This window comes from Leucoraja erinacea, chromosome 7 (assembly GCF_028641065.1).
Source record: "Leucoraja erinacea ecotype New England chromosome 7, Leri_hhj_1, whole genome shotgun sequence".
In the NCBI taxonomy this organism is placed as follows: Eukaryota; Metazoa; Chordata; class Chondrichthyes; order Rajiformes; family Rajidae; genus Leucoraja; species Leucoraja erinaceus.
In genome coordinates, this window is record NC_073383.1 from 24,550,108 (window position 1) to 24,576,987 (window position 26,880).

Here is a 26,880-nt window from a genome sequence, read left to right on the forward strand (position 1 = left end):
ACATGCACCCTGAAAATCTGTTTACTTCACTTCCGTTTTCATCCAAAAGCTTGTGATTTTTTTTAAAGTAATAGAGAACCAACATTTATTGTTAGCTTTTGATTAACACTAATATTTAACTTTTGGAAAAAATAGCATCTTGCCTGATTAATTATTTGTAGCCAAAAATAACTTTAAAAAATAAAATAATTTTGTGTTATACTATTTCACTTTTCAAAATTAAATTCCATTATTTTTATTTTGTTATCGACAAAAAAAAGGAAATTATAATAATCTTTCCAATGCCCTAACATATTTCCATTTTCTAGTTTCTAATCTCAGACACTGATGCTTAATTTCAAGATTACGCAGAGGGCCATATTTTGACTTCCATTTTGTACAATAGAAACATAGAAAAACAGGTGCAGGAGTAGGCCATTCAGCCCTTCGAGCCAGCACCGCCATTCAATATGATCTTGGCCCATTCCATTCCTGCTTTCTCCCTATATCCCTTGAATCTGTTAACTCCAAGAGCTATATCGAATTCTCGCAGTTTCAAATTAAACATTTATTGGAAAATATCAAATATTAAAAATCTGATTGTAATGTGCTTTCAATACTTAGCTCTGCTAATAAGTTCCGTATTGGTTACCCCAAAACATTCACAATTTCAGTTTTTTGTACAGTGAAGTACCTGGGTATTCCATTTCGTAGGAGTTAAAGAAAAATATTCCCTTTTCTGAAATGATAACATGCTTAACAAATTTAGAGTGCAAGAGGGCAGCTACATCAAAGCAGTTTTGTGCCATATTGTCAATTTCTAAACTAAAATGCCACTTGCTTTCAGATTTATTGCAGTCTGGCTTTCATCAATAGATTTCACTCAAGCAGACTCTACAATAAAGACTCTGCACTGATGTAGCAATTACTGCAATAGTGAACAACTATTGCCAATGAACACCGAACACAAGGTTAATGAACCATCAACTTTTAACTCTGTCTTAACATCAAAATTGTGATGTATTTCATTGAGATGGAAAGAAAAGCATGTCTGTAAATTAGGGTGCATCTATCAATAACTATGAGTGAAGTTACAGTTGTCTAGATGATGTGTTTCTGTGGAGTGGGTTAATCAAAGTTAAATCATCTGTGAAATAGTTGTGTTTTGTTAACTTAGAAGTCTTTGTGTCCTAGGCACAAGGCATTTTACTCAATCTACTTCCTATAATCACAACACAATGAAACATATTTTACTGTACTAAATGATTTTAACTGATAAATTAATTTGAAATGCAATTTTATACCATAAATGAAAATATATTGGAAAGAACATCTTTGAGACCTCCCTGGTGGAATAAAACTGGGTGAAAAAAAGGTCTTACCTTCCACTACCTGCAACCTCCGGCAACCACCTTCAACTAGCATTGCAACTGGCTTAGACTAAAAAATTACCGATTTTTAAAACGGCAACCTATTTTTAGTCGCGGATGGTTTTGAATTTTTTGAAATAATTGTCGGAACATAGAAGAAGCGGAAACCACTTTCGACCATTAGGGAGACTGACAAAAACCTCCGGGAAACGCACGGAAACCTTGGGTGGGGCGCAAAGTCTCCAGAGTTTTCTGTTCAGGTTTTCTAAGTGGGACGGGGCATTACAGCGTCAGAGGCCCAGGATCGATCCTGTGCTCTATGCACAGTTTGTACATTCTCTCTGTGATCGTGTGGGTTTTCTCTGGGTACTCCGGTTTCCTCCCACATCCCTAAGTTGTGCACATTTGTAGGCTAATTGGCTTCGGTAAAATGGTAAATTGTCCCAAGTGTGTAGGATAGTGCTAATATACATGGTGATTGGTGGATGGCGCGGAATCGTTTGCCGAAGGGCCTGTTTCCACGCTGTATCTCCAAAGTCTAAAGTCCACAGTTTAAACACAGCATCACAGGCACATAGATTCAGACAAACACACAAAAATAAATTTATAAATTCTATATAAATTTCACATAACATTCTATAAGAAAGAAGACTATGCAAGAAGCAGGACATTAGTGGAAAATAAACATAGTTAGCAAAATAAAACAAGTTCATGGTTGTGTAAGAGGCTGGCCGCACTGTTCCATTGTTTGCGGTAGAATTAGGGTTGTGTAGATTGGTTCAACAACCTGACATTTTTAGGAAAGTAGTTGTTCCTAAACCGAGTGGAGTGGCACTTCCTGTACCACCTTCCCAATGGTAGCAGTGAGAAGAGAGCATGACCCAGATGGAGATCCTTGATGATACCTGCTGCCTGCTTGAGACAGCACCTTGTATAGATGCTTTCACTGGTTAGGAGGGCTGTCCATGATGGACCTGGCTGAGTCCACAACTCTCTACAGCCTTTTGTGTTTGGGTGCGTTGCAACCTAATCCCCACCTGTCGATCTGTGACAGATGCACTTGTCCATGACAGCATTAATAAAAACATTTCAAAAAAAGTCAAATCTTCGGGATTCGACTGAAACGTTGCACATTCCTTCTCTCCAGAGATGCTGCCTCACCCGCTGAGTCACCCCAACATTTTGTGTCTACCTTCGATTTAAACCTGCATCTGCAGTTCATTCTTACACATTTTGTCCACTCCACTGCAAAATCTCCTCAAGTCAAATCTTCCTTTGTGTTGTGAGGCATAATTGTGGTAAATGGAATAGATTCAAAGCAACCAGCAGCTCAAAGGCGAGCATCCATGAGGCAGTGTGAATCATCTGCAGAACTAGAAATTTTTAGTGAGGAGTGTAAAAAGCCTTCTCTGGAACAGCATCTGCCATATTTTAAAATGGGCTGTCAAACTGGTGAAGCTACAATGCAAACAAATGTGTGCATAATAGCAAACATAATATGCAATTAACAGAAAACAATCAATGGAACAGATCAAATCTCTGAAGTCTTCCACATCTAGTTGTAAATGGTGGTGGCAAATTTGACAAACAGAAAGAGGTGGCTCCAATTGGCAGAGGTTATAAAATATAGTTAACACTTTGAATAAAGTGGAACTGTGGATGGCTGTAAAGTACAAACAGGTATTGAAGATTCGGATCAATGATGGAGAAAGAACCCATGAAATTTAAGAAAAATAGTAAAACCACCAAAATAATATAACAACAATAATGAAACAAGTCTCACTTCCTTCTGCATGGGTACTCCAGCGTACAATGGCTGGTCAGGAGAACTCATAGGTCCTGGCATCTTTCCAGATCATTGGTCATAAAGTTAGATTTATACAGCAGAGAAACCGCCCCTTCAGCCCAACTTGCAGACTGAGATGGCCCATCTACAATAGTCCCAACTGCCCACTTTATGCCCATACCCCTCTAAACCTTTTCTATCCATGTATTCATTGCTGTTTCCGAAACAAGCAAATTCAGAGGGGTTACATTGATCAAATACCAGAAATCTCTCTCGCAGTGCCAGAAGTAGGAAATAGAATATCTAAACTCTTCAAAAACTCTTGATAGTTTCAGACAAATGAAAAAAAAAAGAAATCCTCCCTACCTACCATATGATCCAAAACATTGCCCATGAATGTTGACTTACAAATTTTCACTTAACCAGAAGTTGCGCTTGTACTTCGGGCTACAACTTACCTTCTGTAAGTATTTCACCCTTAAGCCAATTTACAAGATCTCATTCAAATTGTAGCTTTTTACCACTGCTCCAGATATTTTTAATATATGTTTAATGAACATGAGTATCTCACAACCAGCTTTGGCTGCTACTAATGGGAATACATCAGATAGCAGAAGACTTATTTTATCAAATCAACCATCACATCTACCCCCAACGTTAGATCAGATATTGGATATCTTTCTATGTAAAATAAAGACATCTTTATATGTTTATAAGTACTTTGAGGGGCTTAACGATATGTTTCAATGCACTTGATTTATGTTGTTTTTTGTAATACTTAAGTCCCAGTGATATGCTATTGTGAAGGACTTGGCCAAATTGAAAGAAGGTATATCTAAAAAGCTTCAACAAACTCCAATGCCTTTCAAGAATATAAATACATGTTTTAAATCGTTGATGATAGACGTCCTTAGGCTGTGGGCCGAGCATCAAAAATGTGTCTAGAAATAGGATTTCGTGACCCAAGTCACCAAACTACATGAAATGTTCACATATTGTGTAAAAAAATCTATATAAATCACCCCTGAAACTCGATATGAAGAAGACTTGCACATTTTTATTAAATTAGAGAAAAAACGGAAAAATGTCGGGAATTTTTTAGTCCAATCAAAGCACATTTAACATTGAGTTGTCTGCCAGTTGGCCAATCACGCGCTTTGTTTCAGGCTAGCACACAAAATGGCTGAGGGGGCTTCACAGATGCCTGTTTTACTGGAGATTCCGATTTGTTGTTCTGTGGAATAAATGTCGTGGAAACTTGCAGCAGGTTAATTGTATTTAGTGGGAAAAGCATTAAAAAGGCTGAAGAAAGTGCTGCGAAGTGGATTAAAGTGCAAGAAAGCCTTCAAAGTCCCTGCTGATGTGCTGGAACACAAAGAAGGCCCCCATGAATCAACTAACTGAAAGGTAAGACTAAAGTCTGAATTTATGAAAATCTATCTGTATGGACTTTAATTAATTTAATTGCACCATTTTATAATGTGAATAAATTCATTCATTCATTATTAATTCCTTATTCAATCATTCACTCACTCACTTACTCATTCTCATTCATTCATTCATTCATGAAATTGAGGGCCTAAACTATAACATAGTCAATTAAACATTGTCACTAATGCCAGCTTGTAGTAGAGTAATAAGTCTTTAACAAATAATCTCGGAGCTGCCTGCGAAAACTTACCGGGAAAAAGTGCTTCGGTCGCGGGACATAGGTACTCACGGTAAAGTGAAGCCGCGGTCTCAATTAATAAGCGGCCGATTCGCGATCGCGGATATCAAGCGCTATTTACCGCGAGTACCTAGGTCAATATTGAAAGTTTCATGTTTTTGGTGACTTGGGTCACGAAACTGCAGAATAAAGCTCCTCGGCCCACAGCCTACCTCCAATAAAAGTCCAGCTCCTGGAGGTGTCATTCTATATTTCAAGCTATTTCATACCTTAAAACATAGGCACATTCAGCACATCAAAACAATGCCGGCTCATAGAGTAATTACATTAACGTATTCTATCATAGACAAATCATTGGGTTACTACACTCTAGAAAATATATTTTTAATAATTATTAAAATTTGTATTTTAACTTTAAAAGTCAACATACCTTCAGCCTTCTGTGTGATGACTGGAGTTTGTGTTCCCTTTGTGTAAGTAACTATCTCCCGTGGAGGAAAGTCGACCTGTGTGATCTTCGCCATCTCCAGCTTGATTAATCCACGCCTGTCAGCAAATGTTCAGAATAGGGAGATACATTTTAATATTATTACTTTTTCTGCAAAATAATGAAGGAAGACACTTTTGAGTGTTTAATAAAATATAGTTGGTTGTTAATTTATTTTAAATCGACAGATGTGCATGAAAAATGTTAATAAATACTTAAAATATACTTTTCTCGGCTCTCAAATCCAAGATTTTTTAAAATTAGTACAAAGCACAATATCTGGAATATTTATCAATTCTAAACAAATAGGAAAAATAGAACAAGTAAACAATACCCAAGATCAGAGTCAGCTTGAAGCTGTAGAACTGAAGGATCGGTATCCCAATGAAAGGTCCTAATTGATCCATCAGTCAACCATGCAGCATTGTCAAAAAGAGTTTAAATTAGTGATGTTAGGACTGATGCACAATTTATTCCAGACAATTTAATTAAAAATTGGACATAAATTTTTGCGACATACATTTGCACTAATGTAAAGATGATCAATAATGTTAAAGCTTTCAGGCAATGCAGGAAGGATGAATAATCGAACAAATAATAAAATTAATTAAAAAGTGAGGGAAGAAATGACAGAAAGATTCTTAACTACCATGATAGGCTGTGGGCCGAGTCACAGAACTACATGAAATTTTCACATATTGTGTAAAACAATTATATAAATCACTCCTGAAACTCGTCATGAACAAGACGTGCACATTTTTTATTAGAGAAAAAACGGAAATATTTCGGGATTTTTAGTCCAATTTAACGTTTAACATTGAGTTGTCTGCCAGTTGGCCAATCACGCGCTTTGTTAGCACACATCATAGCTGAGAGGGCTTCACTGATGCCTGTTTTACTGGAGATTCCGACGAAGGTTCTTTGTCGTGGAAACTTGCAGCAGGGTAATTGAATTTAGTGAGAAAAGCATTAAGAAGTCTGAAAAATGTGCAGGTAAGTGGATAGAAGTGGAAGAAAGTCATGAAAGCAAAGTCGCTGCTGAGATGCTGCAACACAAAGTTGTGAAACTTTGTGAATCAACTCAAAATTAATCTGTATGGGCTTTAATTAATTTAATTGCACCCTTTATAATTTGAAAAAAAAAGAGATTTGGAGGCTGTACATTCACTCATTCATTCCTTCATTCGTTAATTCACTCACTCATTCATTCCTTCATCATACACTCACTCACTCATTCACTCACTCATTCATGAAGTTGAGAGCCTAAACTATTTGTATCAATAACAAGGTAAATTAAACATTTTCACTAATGCCACTAAAGGTGCTCCGATCGCGGGGCCTATGTATTTAACATACTGAAGCCGTGGTCTCAATTAAAAAGTGGCCGATTCGCGAACGCTGGGATACCAGCGGGGAGCCGCGGATCTGCAGTCTCCGCAGCGCGGGCAGCGGGGGCGGACAATGGGGGGGGGCAGTGCTGGGATACCAGCGGGGGGGGGGCCTTACCGGGTCGCTGGGGGTCCAGGGCGCGGAGGCCGCCTTCTACATCGCGGAGATTTGCCTCCAGGGGAAAACTAGAGGAGAGGAATATATCTATACAACCGGCGCCGCACGCGGCCGGACTGGAATATATATAGGTATAAGAATTAAAGTTTCCCCTTTCACCCACCCACCCCACCACCACCACCACCACATAAAATCCCTCCAAACTACTGACTATTTATGCAATATTTACAATATTTCCCGGTCTGGAGGCATCCAGACTGTTATACCTACCTAATCTATTATTATATCCGAAAATGTATAGTGTATTCCCAATACGGATAAAAGGTTGTACCTGTACTATCTGGAATATATATAGGTATAATATATATAATATATTATAATATAATATCATTATACCTATATTACTCTCTGGAATATATATATAGGTATAATAATATAATATATTATTCCTATATTACTGTCTGGAATATATATAGGTATAATGATATATAGTTTAAATGGACTGCAACACGGAAATAGGTTGCCCATCGTGTAATATGGGCATTGGCCACTAGATGGCGCTTACTTTCCCAATCTCATTTTCTAATTAGTTTAATTAATTAATGTGCAACTTTCGGCAATGACGAGTTATGACTTCCTTCTCAATTATATTTCATCTAAATCTGTGGAAAATTTCATGTAGTTTGGTGACTTGGGTCACGAAAACTGATTTCTAGACACATTTTTGATGCTCGGCCCATAGCCTATGATTAGTTTTAAAAGTAGCACACATCTACTGCAAGGTGGAGCAGTGGTAGAGTTGCTGCCTTACAGCTCCAGAGACCCGGGTTCGATCCTGACTACAGATGCTATTTATATGGTATTTGTACGTTCTCCCCGTGACCTCGTGGGTTTTTCCCGGCAAAGATGTACAGGTTTGTAGGTTAATTGGCTTAGGTAAAGATTGTAAATTATTCCTAGTGTGTAGGATGACATATGGGGATCGCTGATCGGTGCAGACTCGGTGGGCCAAATGGCCTGTTTCCATGCCGTATCTCGAAACTAAACTAAACTAAGCTAAAGTAGCAAAAAGTTGTGCGAAAAGTTAGAAAACATGGGTATGGGGAAAGAATAAAAAGAATGGCTACAGAAATACTCAATAATAAATGTAAACAAAAATAAAAGACATAATGGCGTTCAGGGAACTGAAAGAAAAATGAAATTGTTTTGTGCCGAAGTGACATCTGAATTATGTGTCTTTTTTATCATAGAATGATTAACTCTCGCACATGTAAAAGATACCGGTAGTTACATATAAAAACAATTTCCCAACCAAAGTTCTAGACCTGAAACTCCATTGTCCCTCTCTTCTCTTAATATCTTTAAAATCTCTTTGATCGAGCTCACGGTCACATCAGCCAGATATACTGTAACCGCCTGCAGTTAAGTTCAAAGTGTTTTTGTTTTATGGGTAGCACTCTTGGACACAATACCAAGGGGTATATTTTAACGTTAAAATCTAATATCAGTGGTAGAAAGCTCATTAAGAAGTTTATCTTGAGAGAAGAGTAATTGAAAGGTAATTAACAAGTAATTAAAAGGTACGTATAGTTTATAACAAGTAACATCAAGGATTTATTTAAATTAAGGAAAGTACATTTAATTAATCTATTGGTTAAGAAATAGGAATTTTCTGTTGCAAACAATTAGTTAAAAAGGCGTGTGCACCGAGCATTCCCAAAAAGCCTAGATTCCAACAAATTTCCAGAGTTTTTTACATTTACCAATGTTTCACAACACTGGTTTGAGGAAAAACTCTAACATATCATATTTATCAGTAATCATATTTTCTCATGACAAAGGGGGCTGCCATGAGACCTATCAAACCTGTTACTTGCTTTATTGATATACCTATCCCGCGTAAATTGATAAAATGGGAAGCTAAACAAAATAAAGTAAAATGAATTAAAATTGACTGATAGCAATGGTGGAGTAGATATTGTTCGCTAGTCTTTTCTTTAGCCAATGAACAATCAATAGCGTTTTTTAGCATTTTGCTGAGATATTTCATTAAGTGAAATTTACCATAAAACGTCGTTGGGGAAGTTTGGATTAGATTAAAAACTGTGATGTTGAAATTGATGTAATGGATGGCATTTGCTGTAACTGTTTGTTCAGCACTCTATGCAACATGCATTCTGATTTTCATTGTATTAATAGCAATTTTCAGTGAGCCCATCACTCCATCACCTTGAATTTCAAAATGTACTCAGTCCCCTCCAGTGGTGATTCATGCTTCCTTGTGGTAGTGCTGGAATAAAGGTATCACAGGATCCTATGTGGAAGTAACCTTTCAAACTTGTTTGGAAACTACATGGCTCATCTGTTAGACATTTAGAGGGTGATAAATGAGCATTGTACTTTAATGTTAATCTGAAAATGGAGTATGTAATGGCAACAATTTGAAAGTGGGGATGTGACATTTATGACACTGTACCAATGAGTGAACAAGACCTTAAGCTGGTAGAAATCTTGACACATATATATTCAACACAATGAATATTAGAAAGTGGGGAAAGTTGCAATGTAGTCACAACATTTTCCTTCCATTTTAATTGAGAGGAAAACTAGGCATGCGTTTTTGGAGACTTTGGCCCTCCTACATTTATTATGCCATCACATGAACCCAGATGAAGATCCAAGTAAATAAATTCAGCAAGAATCTTAAATGCACATGTAGTCAGGTAATTCATAACCTTTTCAGAAAACTACTTCTATATAGTCTGTGCATATAGTGAGGGTTACTACTTCCCAATATGTTAAATAATTATTTTCACATGTTAAAACATAATGCTGAATTTATCCGTCCATATATACTGGAATATTCATAGAATGGAATAACATCTGGGTTGGGTTAAAATGCTCAGTCATAATTGACTGCAATATTTGTTTAAAGTTACTAAACCTGATTAAAACTCTCTTCTGAATACTTTATACTTAAGCTTAAGAACTGTGCATGTAAAATGAACTAAACTACATCTCAATTAACTACTCAGTCACAGCCAAAGACTATAATCTTTGGTCACAGCCAAAATGCATTCTTAATTTTGTACTGAAGTAACAGATTGCCTGCATTGTTAAAAACTGCATGCAGGAAATTGTAACATTTGTTCAGGAATTGGGTTAACAAGTAACCCCACAGGTGAAGAGCATCTCTGAGACTTTACCAGGGTTTAAAAAAAATGTTAACAGTTGCCAAGTTTTGACACTGGTGCAATTATAGGTTAACTATAGCCCCAGGCTTTAGCAAAAATGTCTCTGCTTTTGTACCTTTGCCGAGGTTCCCTTCTAAATGGTTAAATAAAAAGTATTCAGTCAAATTTATATATTTCATTTAATTGTAACCTAAATAGTTTAATAATATCATGCAACTGATCTAGGATGAAAGTTAATAATACAATTCAAGCACTTTTACACTAAGGCAAATTTATTTTTTTACATTTACTCCTACCCGTCTTTTAAAATGACCACTACAGACCAGAATTTGAGAAATTTATCAATGTCAATTTTATGCATATTTACTAGAAAGATTCAAACTGTTTGGGCACATTGTAAAATGCTGTTTGTTAAATCATGCCAATTGTCAGGAGTGAAGAATGTGTGTTACAATGCAAAATCATCAGTGTACATTTTAACAACAGATGGACTAAAAACGGTTTAATACGAGGCCAACTTTGCACACAAGATGGATTAGAATCAGTCTCAAGGATAAATCATGTGATTAATGCATTTGCTCCGGGAGAAACCATGAGCATACCATGAACCCAATACAATTTCATGACATGGTAGAAATGCGATGCTGCATTGTGATATCTGTAATTCATCAAATTGATGCAACAGTGTACCTTGGATGGCTAAAATGGATGGATTAATTAGTCAGTGCCATATTTACAGTAGAGCCCAGAGACCCTGCACAGCCTGTGAAAATAACTTAATAAGGCAATGGCATGAAAGGAACAGAGAACTAATTCTCTATTAAACCATTCACCAGAAGATTTCAACTTAATGTGATTAATGATGCAAAACTCTCTGAAAGAATCAATAAAATCAATAATGAAGACAGATGCAGATTTAAAATTCAATTAACATTACATTATCAGAACTATGATGCTTTTTTTCCCTACTAATTAATATCTATGAGGATAACTACGCCAGGATGCTGCGTGACTGATAAGTGGAACGCTTCTCCCAATTTGGACATGGTTCTCTTGGACAAGGATCCCCAGGTGTTTACAGGGTAAAATGATATGGGAGCCACTTCGTGTACCCGATGTTGGAGACTGATCAATACTAGGTTATGCACCCAATTTCATTCTTTGGGGCACAAGGAACTGCAGCTACAGGAATCTTGAGCCAAAAGCACAAAGTGCCAGAGGAACTCAGCAAGTCAGGAGCTTGACTGGCGATGCCGCCTGACCCACTGAGTTTCTCCAGCACTTTGTGTTTTTCTCAATTTAATTCTTTCTCCGATTCAATTCAATTATGTGGCAGAGATTCTTATACTATAATTGAATGCTATAATTGAAAAGATTTGGAGCATCTTCCCTGCGAAATGGTAGCATTGCAGAATGAATTTAACCATCCACGTTGAAGCTGCTTTGTCATCACCTCTCCTTATGAATTTATATGACAACAAATAAATTGTTAAATGTGTCCTGACTTCCAAAATTGCATTACAATTAATGAAAAGCACTTAGCGGTGCCCTCCATAATGTTTGGGACAAAGACCCATAATATATTTATTTGGCTCTGTACTCCACATTTAGAGATTTGTAATAGAAAAAAAATCACACGTGGTTAAAGTGCAAAGTCAGATTTTATTAAAGGCCATTTTTATACATTTTGGTTTCACCATGTAGAAATTACAGCTGTGTTTATACATAGTCCCCCCCCCCATTTCAGGGCACCATAATGTTTGGGACACATTGCTTCACAGGCGTTTGTAATTGCTCAGGTGTGTTTAATTGCCTCCTTAATGCAGGTATCAGAGAGCCCTCAGCACCTCGTCTTTCCTCCAGTCTTTCCATCACCTTTGGAAACTTTTATTGGTGTTTATCAACATGAGGATCAAAGGCCAATGAAAGTCAAATAAGCCATTATGAGTGAGAAACATGAATAAAACTGTTAGAGGCACTTAAGGGCCTGTCCCACTTGGCGTTTTTTTCGGCGACAGCCGGCGTAATATCAGTGTCGCCAAAATATTTTGAACATTTCAAAATCCAGCAGCCCCCAAAAAAAATGTTGCGACACTTGAAAAAACACTGCATCAAACATCATCACGACACATCACACCGCAAATTTTTCGATGCCCGGATACGTTAGTCAATGATGCTGGCAGTCGCCGAAAAAATCACCGTGGGACAGGCCCTTTAGGCTTACCAAAATCAACTGTTTTGAACATCATTAAAAAGAAAGAGAGCACTGGTGAGCTTACTATTCACAAAGGGACTGGCAGGCCAAGGAAGACCTCCACAGCTGAAGACAGAAGAATTCTCTTTACAATAAAGAAAACCCCCCAAACACCTGTCCGACAGATCAGAAACATTCTTCAGGAGTCAGTTGTGGATTTGTCAATGACCACTGTCCGCACTTCATGAACAGAAATACAGAGCCTACATTGCAAGATGCAAACCACTGGTTAGCAGCAAAAATAAAATGGCCAGGTTACAGTTTGCCAAGAAGTACTTAAAAGAGCATCCACAGTTCTGGAAAAAGGTCTTGTGGACAGATGAGACAAAGATTAACTTATGTCAGAGTGATCGCAAGAGCAAAGTATGGATGAGAGAAGGAACTGCCCAAGATCCAAAGCATACCACCTCATCTGTGAAACATGGTGGTGGTGGTGTTATGGCCTGGGCATGTATGGCTGCTGAAGGTACTGTCTCACTTATCTTCATTGATGATACAACTGCTGATGGTAGTAGCATAATGAATTCTGAAGCGTATAAACACATCCTATCTGCTCAAGTTCAAACAAATGCCTCAAAATGCCATTGGCCGGCGGTTCATTCTACAGCAAGACAATGATCCCAAACATACTGCTAAAGCAACAAAGAAGTTTTTTCAAATCTAAAAAATGGTAAATTCTTGAGTGGCCAAGTCAATCATCTGATCTGAACCCAACTGAGCATGCCTTTAATATGCTGAAGAGAAAACTGAAGGGGACTAGCCCCCAAAACAAGCATAAGCAAAAGATGGCTGTAATACAGGCCTGGCAGAGCATCACCAGAGAAGACACCCAGCAACTGGTGATGGCCATGAATTGCAGACTTCAAGCAGTCATTGTATGCAAAGGATATGCAACAAAATACTAAACATGACTACTTTCATTTACAGTGCATTCAAAAAGTATTCAGACCCCTTCACCTTTTCCACATTTTGTTAGAAACTTTTGCAAAATAATTAAAAAAAAATACCTGAAACATCACATTTACATAAGTATTCAGACCCTTTGCATTGACACTCAAAATTGAGCTTAGGTTCATCCTGGTTCAATTGATTATCCTTGGGATGTTTCTACAACTTGAGTGGAGTCCACCAGTGGTAAATTAAATTGATTGGACATGTTTTGGAAAGGCACACACCTGTCTATATAAGGTCCCACAGTTGGACAGTGCATGTCAGAGCAAACACCAAGCCAAGATGAAGGAATTGTCCGTAGACCTCCAAGACAGGATTGTGTCGAGACACAGATCTGGGGAAGGGTATAAAATAATTTCTGTGGTATTGCAGATCCCGAAGAGCACAGTGACATTCTTAAATGGAAGAACTTTGGAACCACCAGGACTCTTCATAGAGCTGGCCGCCCGGCCAAACTGAGCAATCGGGGGATAAGGGCCTTGGTCAGGGAGGTGACCAAGAATCGGATGGCACCCTGACAGAGCTCCGGAGTTCCTCTGTGGAGATAGGAGAACCTTCCAGAAGGACAACTATATCTGCAGCACTCCACCAATCAGGCCTTTGTGGTAGACTGGCCAGACGGAAGCCACTCCTCAGTAAAAGGAAAATGACAGCCTGCTTGGAGTTTGCCAAAAGTCATGAGAAACAAGATTCTCTGGTCTGATGAAACCAAGATTTAACTCTTTGGCCTGAATGCCAAGCGTCACGTCTGGAGGAAACCAGGCACTGCTCATCACCTGGCCAATACCATACCTACGGTGAAGCATGGTGGTGGCAGCATCACGCTGTGGGGATGTTTTTCAGCAGCAGGAACTGGGAGACAGGTCAGGGTCGAGGGAAAGATGGACAGAGCAAAGTACAGAGAGATCCTTCATGAAAACCTGCTCCAGAGCGTTCTAGTTCAAGTGTTCAAGTGAGTTTATTGTCATGTGTCCCTGTATAGGACAATGAAATTCTTGCTTTGCTTAAGCACACAGAAAATAGTAGGCATTTACTACAAAACAGATAAATGTGTCCATATACCATGATATAAATATATACACACATGAATAAATAAACTGGTAAAGTGCAAATAACAGAAAGTGGTTATTAATAATCAGAGTTTTGTCCGAGCCAGGTTTAATAGCCCGATGGCTGTGGGGAAGTAGCTATTCCTGAACCTGGTTGTTGCAGTCTTCAGGCTCCTGTACCTTCTACCTGAAGGTAGCAGGGAGATGAGTGTGTGGCCAGGATGGTGTGGGTCTTTGATGATACTGCCAGCCTTTTTGAGGCAGCGACTGCGATAAATCCCCTCGATGGAAGGAAGGTCAGAGCCGATGATGGACTGGGCAGTGTTTACTACTTTTTGTAGTCTTTTCCTCTCAAATTGCCGAACCAAGCCACGATGCAACCGGTCAGTATGCTCTCAACTGTGCACCTGTAGAAGTTAGAGAGAGTCTTCCTTGACAATCCGACTCTCCGTAATCTTCTCAGGAAGTAGAGGTGCTGATGAGCTTTTTTGATAATTGCGTTAGTGTTCTCGGACCAGGAAAGATCTTCAGAGATGTGCATGCCCAGGAATTTGAAGTTCTTGACCCTTTCAACCATCGACCCGTTGATATAAATGGGGCTGTGGGTCCCCCTCCTACTCCTTCCAAAGTCCACAATCAGTTCCTTGGTTTTGCTGGTGTTGAGGGCCAGGTTATTGCGCTGGCACCATATGGACAGTTGCTCGATCTCTCTTCTATATTCTGACTCATCCCCATCAGTGATACGCCCCACAATAGTGGTGTCGTCAGCGAACTTGATGATGGAGTTCGCACTGTGGTTCGCTACGCAGTCATGGGTATAGAGTGAGTACAGCAGGGGGCTGAGCACGCAGCCTTGAGGTGCTCCCGTGCTGATTGTTATTGAGGCTGACACATTTCCACCAATATGAACAGACTGTGGTCTGTGGATGAGGAAGTCGAGAATCCAGTTGCAGAGGGATGCGCAGAGACCCAGTTCTGCGAGTTTGGTAACCAGTTTGGAGGGGATGATTGTGTTAAATGCCGAGCTGTAATCAATGAATAACAGCCTGACATATGAGTTTTTGTTGTCCAAGTGGTCCAGTGCGGAGTGGAGGGCCAGGGAGATCGCATCCACCGTTGATCTGTTGTGGCGGTACGCGAACTGCAGTGGGTCCAGGTTTTTGTCGAGGTAGGAGTTGATTTGCTCCATGATCAACCTCTCAAAGCACTTCATCACCACCGGCGTTAGTGCCACTGGTCGATAGTCATTGAGGCACGTCACCTTACTATTCTTGGGCACCGGTATAATTGATGCCCTTTTAAAGCAGGTGGACCTCAGACTGTGGCGGAGGTTCACCTTTCAACAGGACAACGACCCTAAGCACACAGCCAAGACAACGCAGAAGTGGCTTCCTGACAAGTCTGTGAATGTCCTTGAGTGGCCCAGCGAGAGCCCGGATTTGAACCTGATCAAACATCTCTGGAGGGACCTGACAATAGTTGTGCATCAATGTTCCCCATCCAACCTGACAGGGCCCAGTGGACGACAACGTCGGGAGCTCGCAGGTCCCAGGTTGGTGAGCTGTTCTCCGGAGCTCCCGCAACAACAGCTTCGTCCGCTGGACTGGAGGGTGGCAGCTTCCGCAGCTTTGACCGCCCCGGGCCGCAGAGTTTGAACCGCTCGTTCGCGGAGCTCGGATTCAGCCGTGGGACTTACTTACCATCACCTGGCAGGGTCACAACATCGGAAGCCTGGATCGCCTCAACGCAGAGGGAGAACAAGGAGGGAAGAGACAACGACTTGAAGACTTTTGCCTTCCATCAGTGAGGAGGTGCCTGGTGGACTCGCTGTGGTGGATGTTAAATCTGTGTTTATTGTGTGTTTTGTTATTTTATCTCTGTTATGACTGCAAGGCATGAAATTTCGTTCAGACTGAAAAGTCGACAATAAAGGATACTTTACTTTACTTTGAGAGGATCTGCAGAGAAGAATGGGAGAAATTACCCAAATACAGGTGTGCCAAGCTTATAGCATCATACCCAAGAAGACTTGAGGCTGTAATCGCTGCCAAAGGTGCCTCAACAAAGTACTGAGTAAAGGGTCTGAATACTTATGCAAATGTGATATTTCAATTATTTTGTGATATTTTAATTACTTTGCAAAAATTTCTAAACACCTGTTTTCACTTTTTTATTATGGGGTATTGTGTGTAGATTGATGATAGAATAAAATGAATTCAATCCATGTTAGAATAAGGCTGTAACGTAACAAAATGTGGAAAAAGTGAAGGGGTCTGAATACTTTCTGGATGCACTGCACATGACAGTGCTGTGTCCCAAACATTATGGTGCCCTGAAATGGAGGGACTATGTATAAACACGGCTGTAATTTCTACATGGTGAAACCAAAATGTATAAAAATGGCATTTATTAAAATCTGACAATGTGCACTTTAACCAAATGTGATCTTTTCTATTACAAATCTCAAATAGTGGAGTAGAGGCAAATAAGTAAATGATGGATCTTTGTCCCAAACATTATGGAGGGCAATGTACATGTATTTTATATACTGATGGTTCACCCTAAGTCATTGCATTTCAATTTCCAACCTCTCAACTAAAATGTTCTAGTTCAAGTAGAACATTCAGCTATAACACATGATCCTCTTTTAAACATAAGTAAATGTCGGCTCAAGTGCCACATGTTGGAATGTTAAGAAATCCACAGGGTGCAAGATCAGCAAAGCATTACTCCAATAGCTTTAGCTTTTCTCTACTTGCATCTTTCAATCGAGATTAATAAGAAATGGGAACAATAATAGGATAATTTGAGTGAAAGGGGCTTTAATCTACTTCACCAATTGCCTGCGACTATATTTTCTAATTCTAATGAATAAATCCATCAGAAAAACATTTTGTCAAACCTTTGCAATTGAGATTCCTTGATATTAAGTCATCTATATGGACAGGAAAGCCATGGGAATGTATCAGATTAATTCTAACTGATTGGTTTAATTTACTAAAAACACGGAGAAGGGTCACACTAGTTACGAAGTGCAGACTATACAAAAAATGAACATGTATGGTCCATGTTGAAAAATAGATTACAAGTAGGTTCATGTGACAAATCAATACTTTGTGCAAAGCATTCTACTATTTAGTTCAGTTTAGTTTAGAGATACAGTGTGGAAACAGGCCATTTGGCTCACCAGCGATCCCTGCACACTAACACGATCCTATACACAATATGGCCAATTTACAATTATACCAAGCCAATCTTTGAAGTGTGGGAGAAAACTGGAGATCACGGAGAAAACCCACATAGGTCATGGGCAGAACGTACTAACTCCATGTTCCTCCATGTTAGAAATTTGCCAGCTATGTAACAGCTATGGAGACAGAGGGAGACAGAGGGAGAGACAGAGGGAGAGACAGAGGGAGAGACAGAGGGAGAGACAGAGGGAGAGACAGAGGGAGAGACAGAGGGAGAGACAGAGACAGAGAGAGAGAGAGAGGAGAGAGAGACAGAGAGAGACAGAGAGAGACAGAGAGAGACAGAGAGAGACAAAAAGAGACAGAGGCGCTGTCCTTTTACAGCCACTTCCCATCAGCTGCCAGCAATGAGGGATAGACTTGGCTATCCCTCAATACAGCAACATCGTTCTTGGCTAACAACCAAACCTTCGGCCTCCAAGACGCAGGTAAATTTTCGTGCCTTATTTTTGGGTAAAAAAAGCATCTTGTTTTAAAAAGACATGTAAAGGATTATTTACACACTCATTTTCTCCAAGCTCCCACAAGCAAGGTAAACTAGGAAACCCCAAAAGAAAAATAAAGGCAGACATGGGAAAGGTTATTATCGGGATCACATTATGCATCCAGCAGCTGGCTGAGGAAAGGCATTTACAATCACTTGTAAATCACAACCAACTCCTGAGTAGTGTATTGGGGGTAAAATGTATGGAAATATACATTTTCCAGGTGGGAGAGCTTATTGCACGTCAAACAACATTCACATCAGGACAATGGAACAATACGGTTCATGCAAACAGTATAAATTACACATTTTACAAGCATTTACGAAAATAGAGTAGAATAAATATATGTTGACATACCTTGGCCCAAGAGTGCAATCAGCAGAATCCTGGCTTCCAGTCTCACTTGGTGTACTCACCGATTTTGAAGGAGGAGACGTAGGAGGGACTAAATAGTGAAACAGACAGGTATCTGCTGTTACTACCCGTAGTGGATGCACTGGTAATGATGTTTCAAAATTAATTTACGTGAAGTATTGAATAAAACAAAGATGATGGCATTAAAGAAAAATACATGAATGAAATGAAATTTAAAAGAGAGAAAGGAAAAGCCAAAGTTAAATTCCATGCTGAATTTCCATGCAATTTACAATGTATGCATTCAGTTGGTGGATGAGCAAGATTTGAATCATGTATTTTTGTCATGCTTTCCTTGAATATGAAAAAGTTTCTTCTCGCTGGTTGTTCAAAGGCTATCCCCAAGTAATGAATGGGCTCTATTTTTACAGATGTTGTTAAGTCAAATTTGTTTGTAAGTCAGAAAATACACAAAAAGCACTCAATTTGAAAACGGAACCTCCACAAAACTGTAATGAGAAGCATTAGTAGCACATAAGTCTGTTCATAAATAAAATTACTGAAAGCGGAGAGCAAGAAGAAACTAGTTTTGCCATTCCTAGGAATGAACGCATGTACGCCTGGCTTTTGAATTTAATAATACATATCTAGAGGTGTCCATAAATTAGCTGTTCATAACCTGGGGACAACCTGCAGGTCCAATACAAGCACTATCCCTTTTGCTGACAGACCGATTATCTCAAACCAAAATCTATTACACAGTAGTTCTACTGTGTCCTGAAACATGTTGTTCTACCTACAAATAAGAAAAAGTGTTTTCAGACCAGATCTTAACAACATTTATTTTAACCGTTATCATTAGATTTTTTACCACACTAATATTATTTTAAGATTACAGCGACGAACTCTTGTAGATAAAGTTGTGTGTCAGATACTCAAAATGACAGATTGAAATAGTTATTTTATAATACGTTGAACAAATATAAATTAGTTTAAAATATAAATGCTTCCCATCCATTAACTAAGCTCCTTTGAATGACTGCTAACAGAATGGAAAGGTAGATGAAATATGATCTGATATTCAGCTCATCCAACTTTCATGACAGAAGCAAGAATCATAGATGAGCTGGGCTATTAAGTGGCAGTTAAGTGATAATTCTCAGTAGAATTGCCAGCTAAAAGTTGATATGCTACCGACAAATAATTTTGTCAGGGCCTAATATAATTAGGTCCCGTGGTCTTTGCTCAGCTAGATTAAACCAAATGTGAAGTCAACAGTTTGGCAATGCTATGGGGAATTATTTATTTATTAATTAATTTATTGCATCATTTATTCATCATAGATGCCTTTGGAATGCCAATATTTATTACCTATCCTTACCATTAAGAAATGGCAGACAGCCACCTTCTTGAACTGCTACAAAGTTCTTCTGCTAAAGGTAACCCCACAGCATTAATAGGTGTGAAATTCTAAGATTTAAACTCAGCAATATAGAAGCAATCATGATATACTTCTCTACATTGATGAGACCAAGTGCAGGCTCGGCGATCGCTTCCCCCAACACCTCCACTCAGTTCACAATAATCAACCTGATCTCCCGCTAGCTCAGCTCTTCAACTCCCCCTCCCATTCCAAATCCGATCTTTCTGTCCTGGGCCTCCGCCATTGCCAGAGTGAAGCCCAGCGCAAATTGGAGGAACAACACCTCATATTTTTCGCTTGGGTTGTTTACACCCCAACAGTATGAACATTGACTTCTCCATTTTCAGATAGTCCTTGCTTTCTCCCTCCTTCCCCTCCCCTGCCCAGCTCTCCCACAAGCTTATTGTCTCCGCCTCTTCCTTTCTTTTTCCTGCCCCCCCACGACATCAGTCTAAAAAAGGGTCTCAACCCAAAACGTTGCCTATTCCTTCTCTCCATAGATGCTGCCTCACCCACTGAGTTTCCCCAGCATTTTTGTCAACCTATGATATACTTCCAGGTTAGGAGGATGTGTGAATTGGAAGGGAACCTGAAGGCAGAGGTATTTTTGTTTTAATGAAATAAATTGTGGGTTTGATAAGCACTGTTGATGCAATGCTATACATTGCAGGTGTGCCGGTTATAGGTGGAATGAATATTTAGGACGGTGGATGAGGTGTGAAATACTTATTTCATAATTTATTTATTTGCACAAGATTACTTCCATTAGGGTAATTTGGCTTTGATATTCATTTACTTTAGTTTTACCAGGGTTCCTTGAGCCTCATGTAATCAAATGCTACCTTGATCTTATGTGCAATCACCATCACATCACCTTGAAATTCAGCTTCTGGAGATAAATCCTAAACTCAGCAGGTTGTGCCACTTGGCAGCACTATGGATAACACCTGCAACTGCTTTGCTGATAGTAGGTAAGTAATTGGGCAGTTATTAACTAGATTGAATTTAACCGTCATATTGTTAGTATGGTATAACTGGGCAGGTTTCCATATTGACAAGTAGATACCATTGTTGTAACTATGCTTAAAAAGTTTGAGCTGAGGTGCAGCTAAGTACTGGTACTGGATTTATTAACACCAGAAATATTGGGGTTGGGTGGTGAAGGCTTTTGCACAATATACAAGAGTTCTGGAAAACCAAATTTTGATAAATTCAGGGTGGTGAAGAAGGCTTTTGCACGCAAGCATTCATCAGTCAAGATATTGAGTACCGGTGTTGGAATGTCAAGTTAAACCTGTACAAAATGTTGGTACAGCCACATTTGGAGTTCTGTGTACAGTTCTGGTTGTCCTCCTAGAAGGATGTTGATGTCATCAAATTGGAAAGGGTGAAAAAAGAGTTACAAGGATGTTACTGAGTCTGGTGTGAATTATAAGGAAGATAGACACAAAAGTTGGAGTAACTCAGCGGGTCTCAGACTGAAAAAGTGTAACATCACCTATTTCCTTTCTGCAGAGATGCTGCCTGACCTGCTAAGTTACTCCTCTCTGAATTTACCAAAATTTGGTTTTCCAGAACTCTTGTATGTTCAGTGTAAAACAACATCTGCAGTTCCTTCCTACACATTGAATCGAACCTCCAATGCCTTATTGGGTAGAGAATTCTAAATAGTTACTACTCTCTGTGTGAAGACATTTCTGCTCACGTCAGTCCTGAATAGCCAATCCTTTATCTTGAGTTTAGAACCTCAAGGTTCCATTCTGCTTATTCTCTCCTCACTGCAGAATCAATCAGGTGAATCTTCATCGTACTCCTTACTTCTGAAAGACCATACCTGAACACAATTCCCAGGTATGATCGTATCAGGGCCATATATAATTGGAGTAAGGCGTCTTCTCTCTTTGACTCAAATCCTTTTGCAATAAAGGTTAGCCTACTGCTGACCTTCCTAACAAACGTTTACCTTTAGTGAAGGTGCAGCATGTCATCAATTTTAATGACCAGGGTAAAGCAGGCAGGAGAGGGTTTGGGAGATGGATGGAAGAATTTGAAAATCACAAGAGGATACTGGTACGAGGAGATACAGAACATAGAGCATCAGAGAAGGCAACTGTGCACGTAGAGGGCACAGGTGAAATGGCCTTTGATCAATGACAGATCCAGTTAAAAGTGTGGAGAAAAGAATGGATGGCAAACTGTATAAAAATAAGGGGGAACATTAGAACAAGGAGAAAGCCATAATCTGCTGCAGCCTCCAATATTTGCAACATGCAGCTGACTTCCTTCTTATCCCCATATTTTACAGCCCAATCCTTCACCTGAAATTGAAAAGTAATGAGAAAGAGTTTTGAAAAAGATACGCCTGGTCAAAAATTTAAGGGAAAGATAAATTTTTTTACAAGAAATGTAATTTATACAGAACTATAAATGTAGCAAAATTTCCATGAAAATTAACAGTATCAAATATAATTTGGCATCGACCCATGTACGGTAAAGTAGGATATCGGAGTCTTGGGGAATGAGTTAGGTTTTAGGAAACATCTTGAGATTAAGAAAGACATGGAACACCGATGGCTAAAAGAGAAACTCTTATCATCTGACTCAATATGGAATTGTACAAGCGTGTTCACTTGTACACATATTACATAATACCCTTAAGACTGTTGCAATCTATATTTATTAAAATATTTCTGTCAAACAGCTAATAATCTTACTTAAAAACAGCAAAGTGCCTGACTTAACTTGAGTAACAAACTTATTTAATTTAATGTCTTTGTAACAACCAGTACAGAAGTGAGTTTTAGTAATACTCTTGAGTCCACTTAACACTAGTTTGTGGTTTAACTCACAATGAATTGCTACTTGAGAAAAGTTAAATTAAATATGACAAGATAATGCATGAATGCATTTTTCTTCTCCAACTAATTCTATACTGAAGTAAGAAACACATAATAAAGCTCTACTGCCCTCTACAGATAACTCAATATTATTACTAGATTAGGAAAAAATAGCTTTTGAAAGTTTAATGTCTAATAAATTGACAAATCTTGAGAAATGAATAAAATAAAAAGACAAAAAATGTAACTCTGGTTGTCAATTTAATCTCTCTTCAATTAACTCTTCACGTGGTTGTACAGTTAGTCACAGAAACCTGACAGATAAAATTCTTCGTTCAGACACTGCAATGACATAAAAGATAGTTTCACTAACATAATTCTATTATACAAGTAATGAAGTCATGAAATGAAGAAATCTTGTGACAAAGCATATGAAAATCTAATGTGACAAATTAAACCACTTTTGCAATATAAAAAAATAAATAGTGGTTTGAGCAAAGATCATACCCATTAAATATACATCTCAGATGTAATGCCCATGCTCTGGAGCAAAGCGTCAGCTTCCCTTCGTTTCTTCTCAATGTCGGTCTCATCATTCTGTGGCAATTCTTTTTTCTGATCAGCCTACAATGAAGTATGGTAAACACAAAATGCTGTAGTAACTCAGTGGGACAGTCAGCATCTCTGGAGAGAAGGATGGGTGACGTTTCGGATTGAGACCCTTCAGTGATGTCAGGAGAATGGGCGGGGCAGAGGTAGAATGTAGTCAGAGACAGTAAGACTAGTGGGAGAACTGGGACGGGGGAGTGGATGGAAAGAGAGAGGGAAAGCAAGGGCTATTTAAAGTTAACGAAGTCAATGTTCATACCGCTGGGGTGTAAGCTACACAATTTGAGCAAAGATACACATACCTCATGAATTAAATCCACATACATACCAACAGAGGGCTCAGGCCAAGGACAGAAAGGTCAGATTCGTAATGGGAGGGGGAGTTAAAGTGCTGAACAACCGGGAGATCAGGTAGGTTAAAGCACATGGCATTGGGGGTTCAGTATTGATGTGGATAGAGAACTGGCTGGCAAACAGGAAGCTCTGGAGCAAAGCTGGGACCCCAGCTTACCCTTGAAGGCAATATCTCCAAGTTTGCTTCTCAATGATCTAGGGTCTGCATCATTCTGTGGCAATGTTTGGCAGATTTTTAATCTGATAAATCAGCCTACAATGAAGTATTGGTAAACACGAAAATGCTGTAGTAACTCAGTGAAGGGGATGCAGTGCAGCAGGCAGTAAAGAAATCTGTTGGCTTTCATAGAAGAGGATTTGAGTATAGGACGGTTCTTCGGAGGGTCTTGGTGAGACCCTTGCGTGCAGTTTTGGTCTCCAAATCTGAGGAAGGACATTATTGCCATAGAGGGAGTGCAGAGAAGGTTCACCAGACTGGGATGTCAGGGTCTTATGAAGAAAGCAGACTTGGTAGAAGGAGTAGAGGGGATCTTATAGAAACTTACAAAATTCTTAAGGGGTTGGACAGGCTAGATGCAGGAAGACAGGACAAGGGGTCACAGCTATAAGGGGAGAACGAGATGAGAAGACAGAGGGGAGTGGAACTCTCTGCCACAGAGAGTAGGGAAAGCATTGGCTATATTTAAGAGGGAGTTAGCCCGAAGGGGTCAGAATGTTGGAGAAAAGGCAGGTACGGGATACGTTGGGATCAGCCATGTAAATGGCGGTACACAAGCGAAATGTTTATGAGGCAGTGCGGAGGTGTTCCTCCAATTTGCCACTGGGCCTCACTCTGACAATGGGGGAGGCCAAGGACACATACCTCATGTATGCGGTTGCAGGGGAAAAGATTTGCCTCACCTGAAAAGACTGTGGGGTCCTTGGATCGAGGGGGGAGGTAAAAGGGACAGGTGCTGGCTGCGGTTGAGGGGAAAAGGCTGGGGAGGGGGTTTGGGTGGGAAGGGGGTGTGTGTGTGTGTGTGTGTGTGTGTGTGTGTGTGTGTGTGTGTGTGTGTGTGTGTGTGTGTGTGTGTGTGTGTGTGTGTGTGTGTGTGTGTGTGTGTGTTCACTTGTGGATATGTATATAAATACACACTGAACTTTTTTTTCTCTTGTTTATCATATTGTTTGCTGTGTACTATGTTTACATATTCTGTTGTAAGTAAGTAAGAATTTCATGGTTCTATCTGGGACACATGAGAATAAAACAATCTTGACTCTTGACCTGCAGATACTCGTTGACAAAAAAGGCACAAAATGCCAGAGTGACTCAGCGGGTCAAGCAGCATCTCTGGAAAACATGGATAGGTGACACTTTTGGTTGTGACCCTTTTTCAGACTGAAGAAAGATGGAATAAATAATTTGAAATATTTTAATTTAACACAAAAGCTTAATAAACTTAACACAAAGATACAAATTACACATTATTTAAAAAAAACTTCTTATACAATCCTTCCTTTTGCAATAAAATGAATAGGCTTGCCAATTCTGCCAAACGATAAATCTGGGGGAATCTCAGCAGATTCTAGCTGGCAGATGTGCCACAAATGACCAAAGCTCAGCCACCAGAAGATATGTTTTTTTTCCTGATGCAAACTAGCCAAAGATTTGACATTTCCATGTGCTGCTGATAATCCAAATTCTTATTTGAATCTTATCTATCTATTATTATATAAAAGTCTGTGGCTGCCGCCTGCCGTCCATCCGTCCGGCTGCCGGCTGCCTTTCTTCCTTTTGATTCACTGCTCCTTCCTATCAGCTTCCAACACACTTCAAAACAAAGTTGCAAGACAGGAACACTCTGAACTTTTCACCTCAATGGGATATCACAGCAAGTGCTTCAACAGGAGAGGGAGGGCCAATTGGTATTACAATTGGAACTGCTGCAGCAGGCAGGGGAGGTGCCATTGGAATTTTTTTGCAATCCACTGCTGAGGGAGGCAGGGGAGTGCTGGAATCTTACATTTGGGAACGGCTTCAGTTCCGTTGGAGGAGACGGGTGCATCGTGGAATATTGGGTTGGGGGATCACACCATTGGGGGAGCAGACCCATCTGCACTTGGTCTAGTATTCTTTAAAAACAAGTAAAATCTGAGTATTCTTCATTTAAAGCCTGACAAAAATTAATTTGCCCGCAGCACAATTTGTTCTTCACAGGAAATAGCTATAATAGTAAAATAATTCACATTGCACATGAACAGATATTATATCTACAGAGGAAGCACGTCTATAGGTTAGTTTATGACTTACTTCCTTTTTCTTTCTCTCTTCTTCTTTCCTTTTCTTTTCTTCTCTGATTTGAGCCAAGCGCTGTTTTTTACGCTCTAATTCTGCTTTAAGCTCACTTTTATCTTTGTCTGCCATGGCTATAGCCCTGTTTATAAATCAGAAAAAAGATCAGTATCGTAAACAACATGTTTGCATTTCAAATTTAAAAATACGTCTTTATTAACTCGTTTCATTACTTAAATCAAAAACAATCAACGGAACATAGATTGAGCTATAGCTATCTATACATAACTAAAACGCTGATCTTGTTATCTTCCGGTTTGGCGGTCTTTCTATACGTGCAAAAATGGTTCGCGATAGCACTACGATTCGTTCAGATCGGTTGAATGTCGTAAAAGTTAGTGAGGTTTAAAAATCTTAAAAACCGCACATATGCGCAGATCGATCTCTTCTTCTGCCAGTCAGCGCCGCGCGGATCAGTCTCTTCCCCTGTCACTCCCTGGCACAGTCCACATCTCCCTGCGCCATCACGTCTTTACTGGAGCAGAGGATGGCCGGTGGAGGTTTCCAACCGGACTTTCGGAGGGACCCGAAGCAGCCCAGCCCCGCCTCAAGCAGCGGCCCCGCCCCAAGCAGCGCCCCAAGCAGCGGCCCAGCCCCAAGCAGCGGCGCCTCAAGCAGCGGCCCTGCCCCAAGCAGCAGCCCAGCGTGGGAGACCCAGCCCAGCCCGAAGTCAGAGATGTCGCCAAATGGAAAGCGGAGACTCTGATCCCAGCGGAGTACGACCAGCGAGTCTTCATTGCACTGCCAATTCCAGCCACTATCCCCTGGTCCTCCTCGCTGGCTCCTCTCCCCTCCCCCGTGATGCCCCCCTCTCCCCTGTGGCTCTTCCTTCCTCTCTCACAACTCAACACACCCCTCCCCCGACAATCCCCCCTGCCCCACCCCTCCTCCCTCCCCTCCCTCCCCCCACATACACACCTCCCCCCCACCACCCACTTCCCCCACGCCACACACCCACTTCCCCCACACACACCCCCTTCCCCCACACCC

General features: G+C 40.0%; 1 protein-coding gene across 1 annotated transcript in view; it reads right to left on the reverse strand.

The window, feature by feature from the left end:
• LOC129698755 (cytoplasmic dynein 1 intermediate chain 2-like) overlaps positions 1-26,880 on the reverse strand; it is a 74,677-nt gene that overhangs the window by 31,851 nt on the left and 15,946 nt on the right. The window contains exons 2-5 of the mRNA XM_055637989.1: positions 25,849-25,972; positions 23,112-23,219; positions 18,339-18,433; positions 5,235-5,350 (exon numbers count right to left, since the gene is read on the reverse strand). Coding sequence (XP_055493964.1) covers positions 5,235-5,350; positions 18,339-18,433; positions 23,112-23,219; positions 25,849-25,962 — 433 coding nt within the window. The 5' untranslated portion in view covers positions 25,963-25,972. The remainder of the gene's footprint in view (positions 1-5,234; positions 5,351-18,338; positions 18,434-23,111; positions 23,220-25,848; positions 25,973-26,880) is intronic.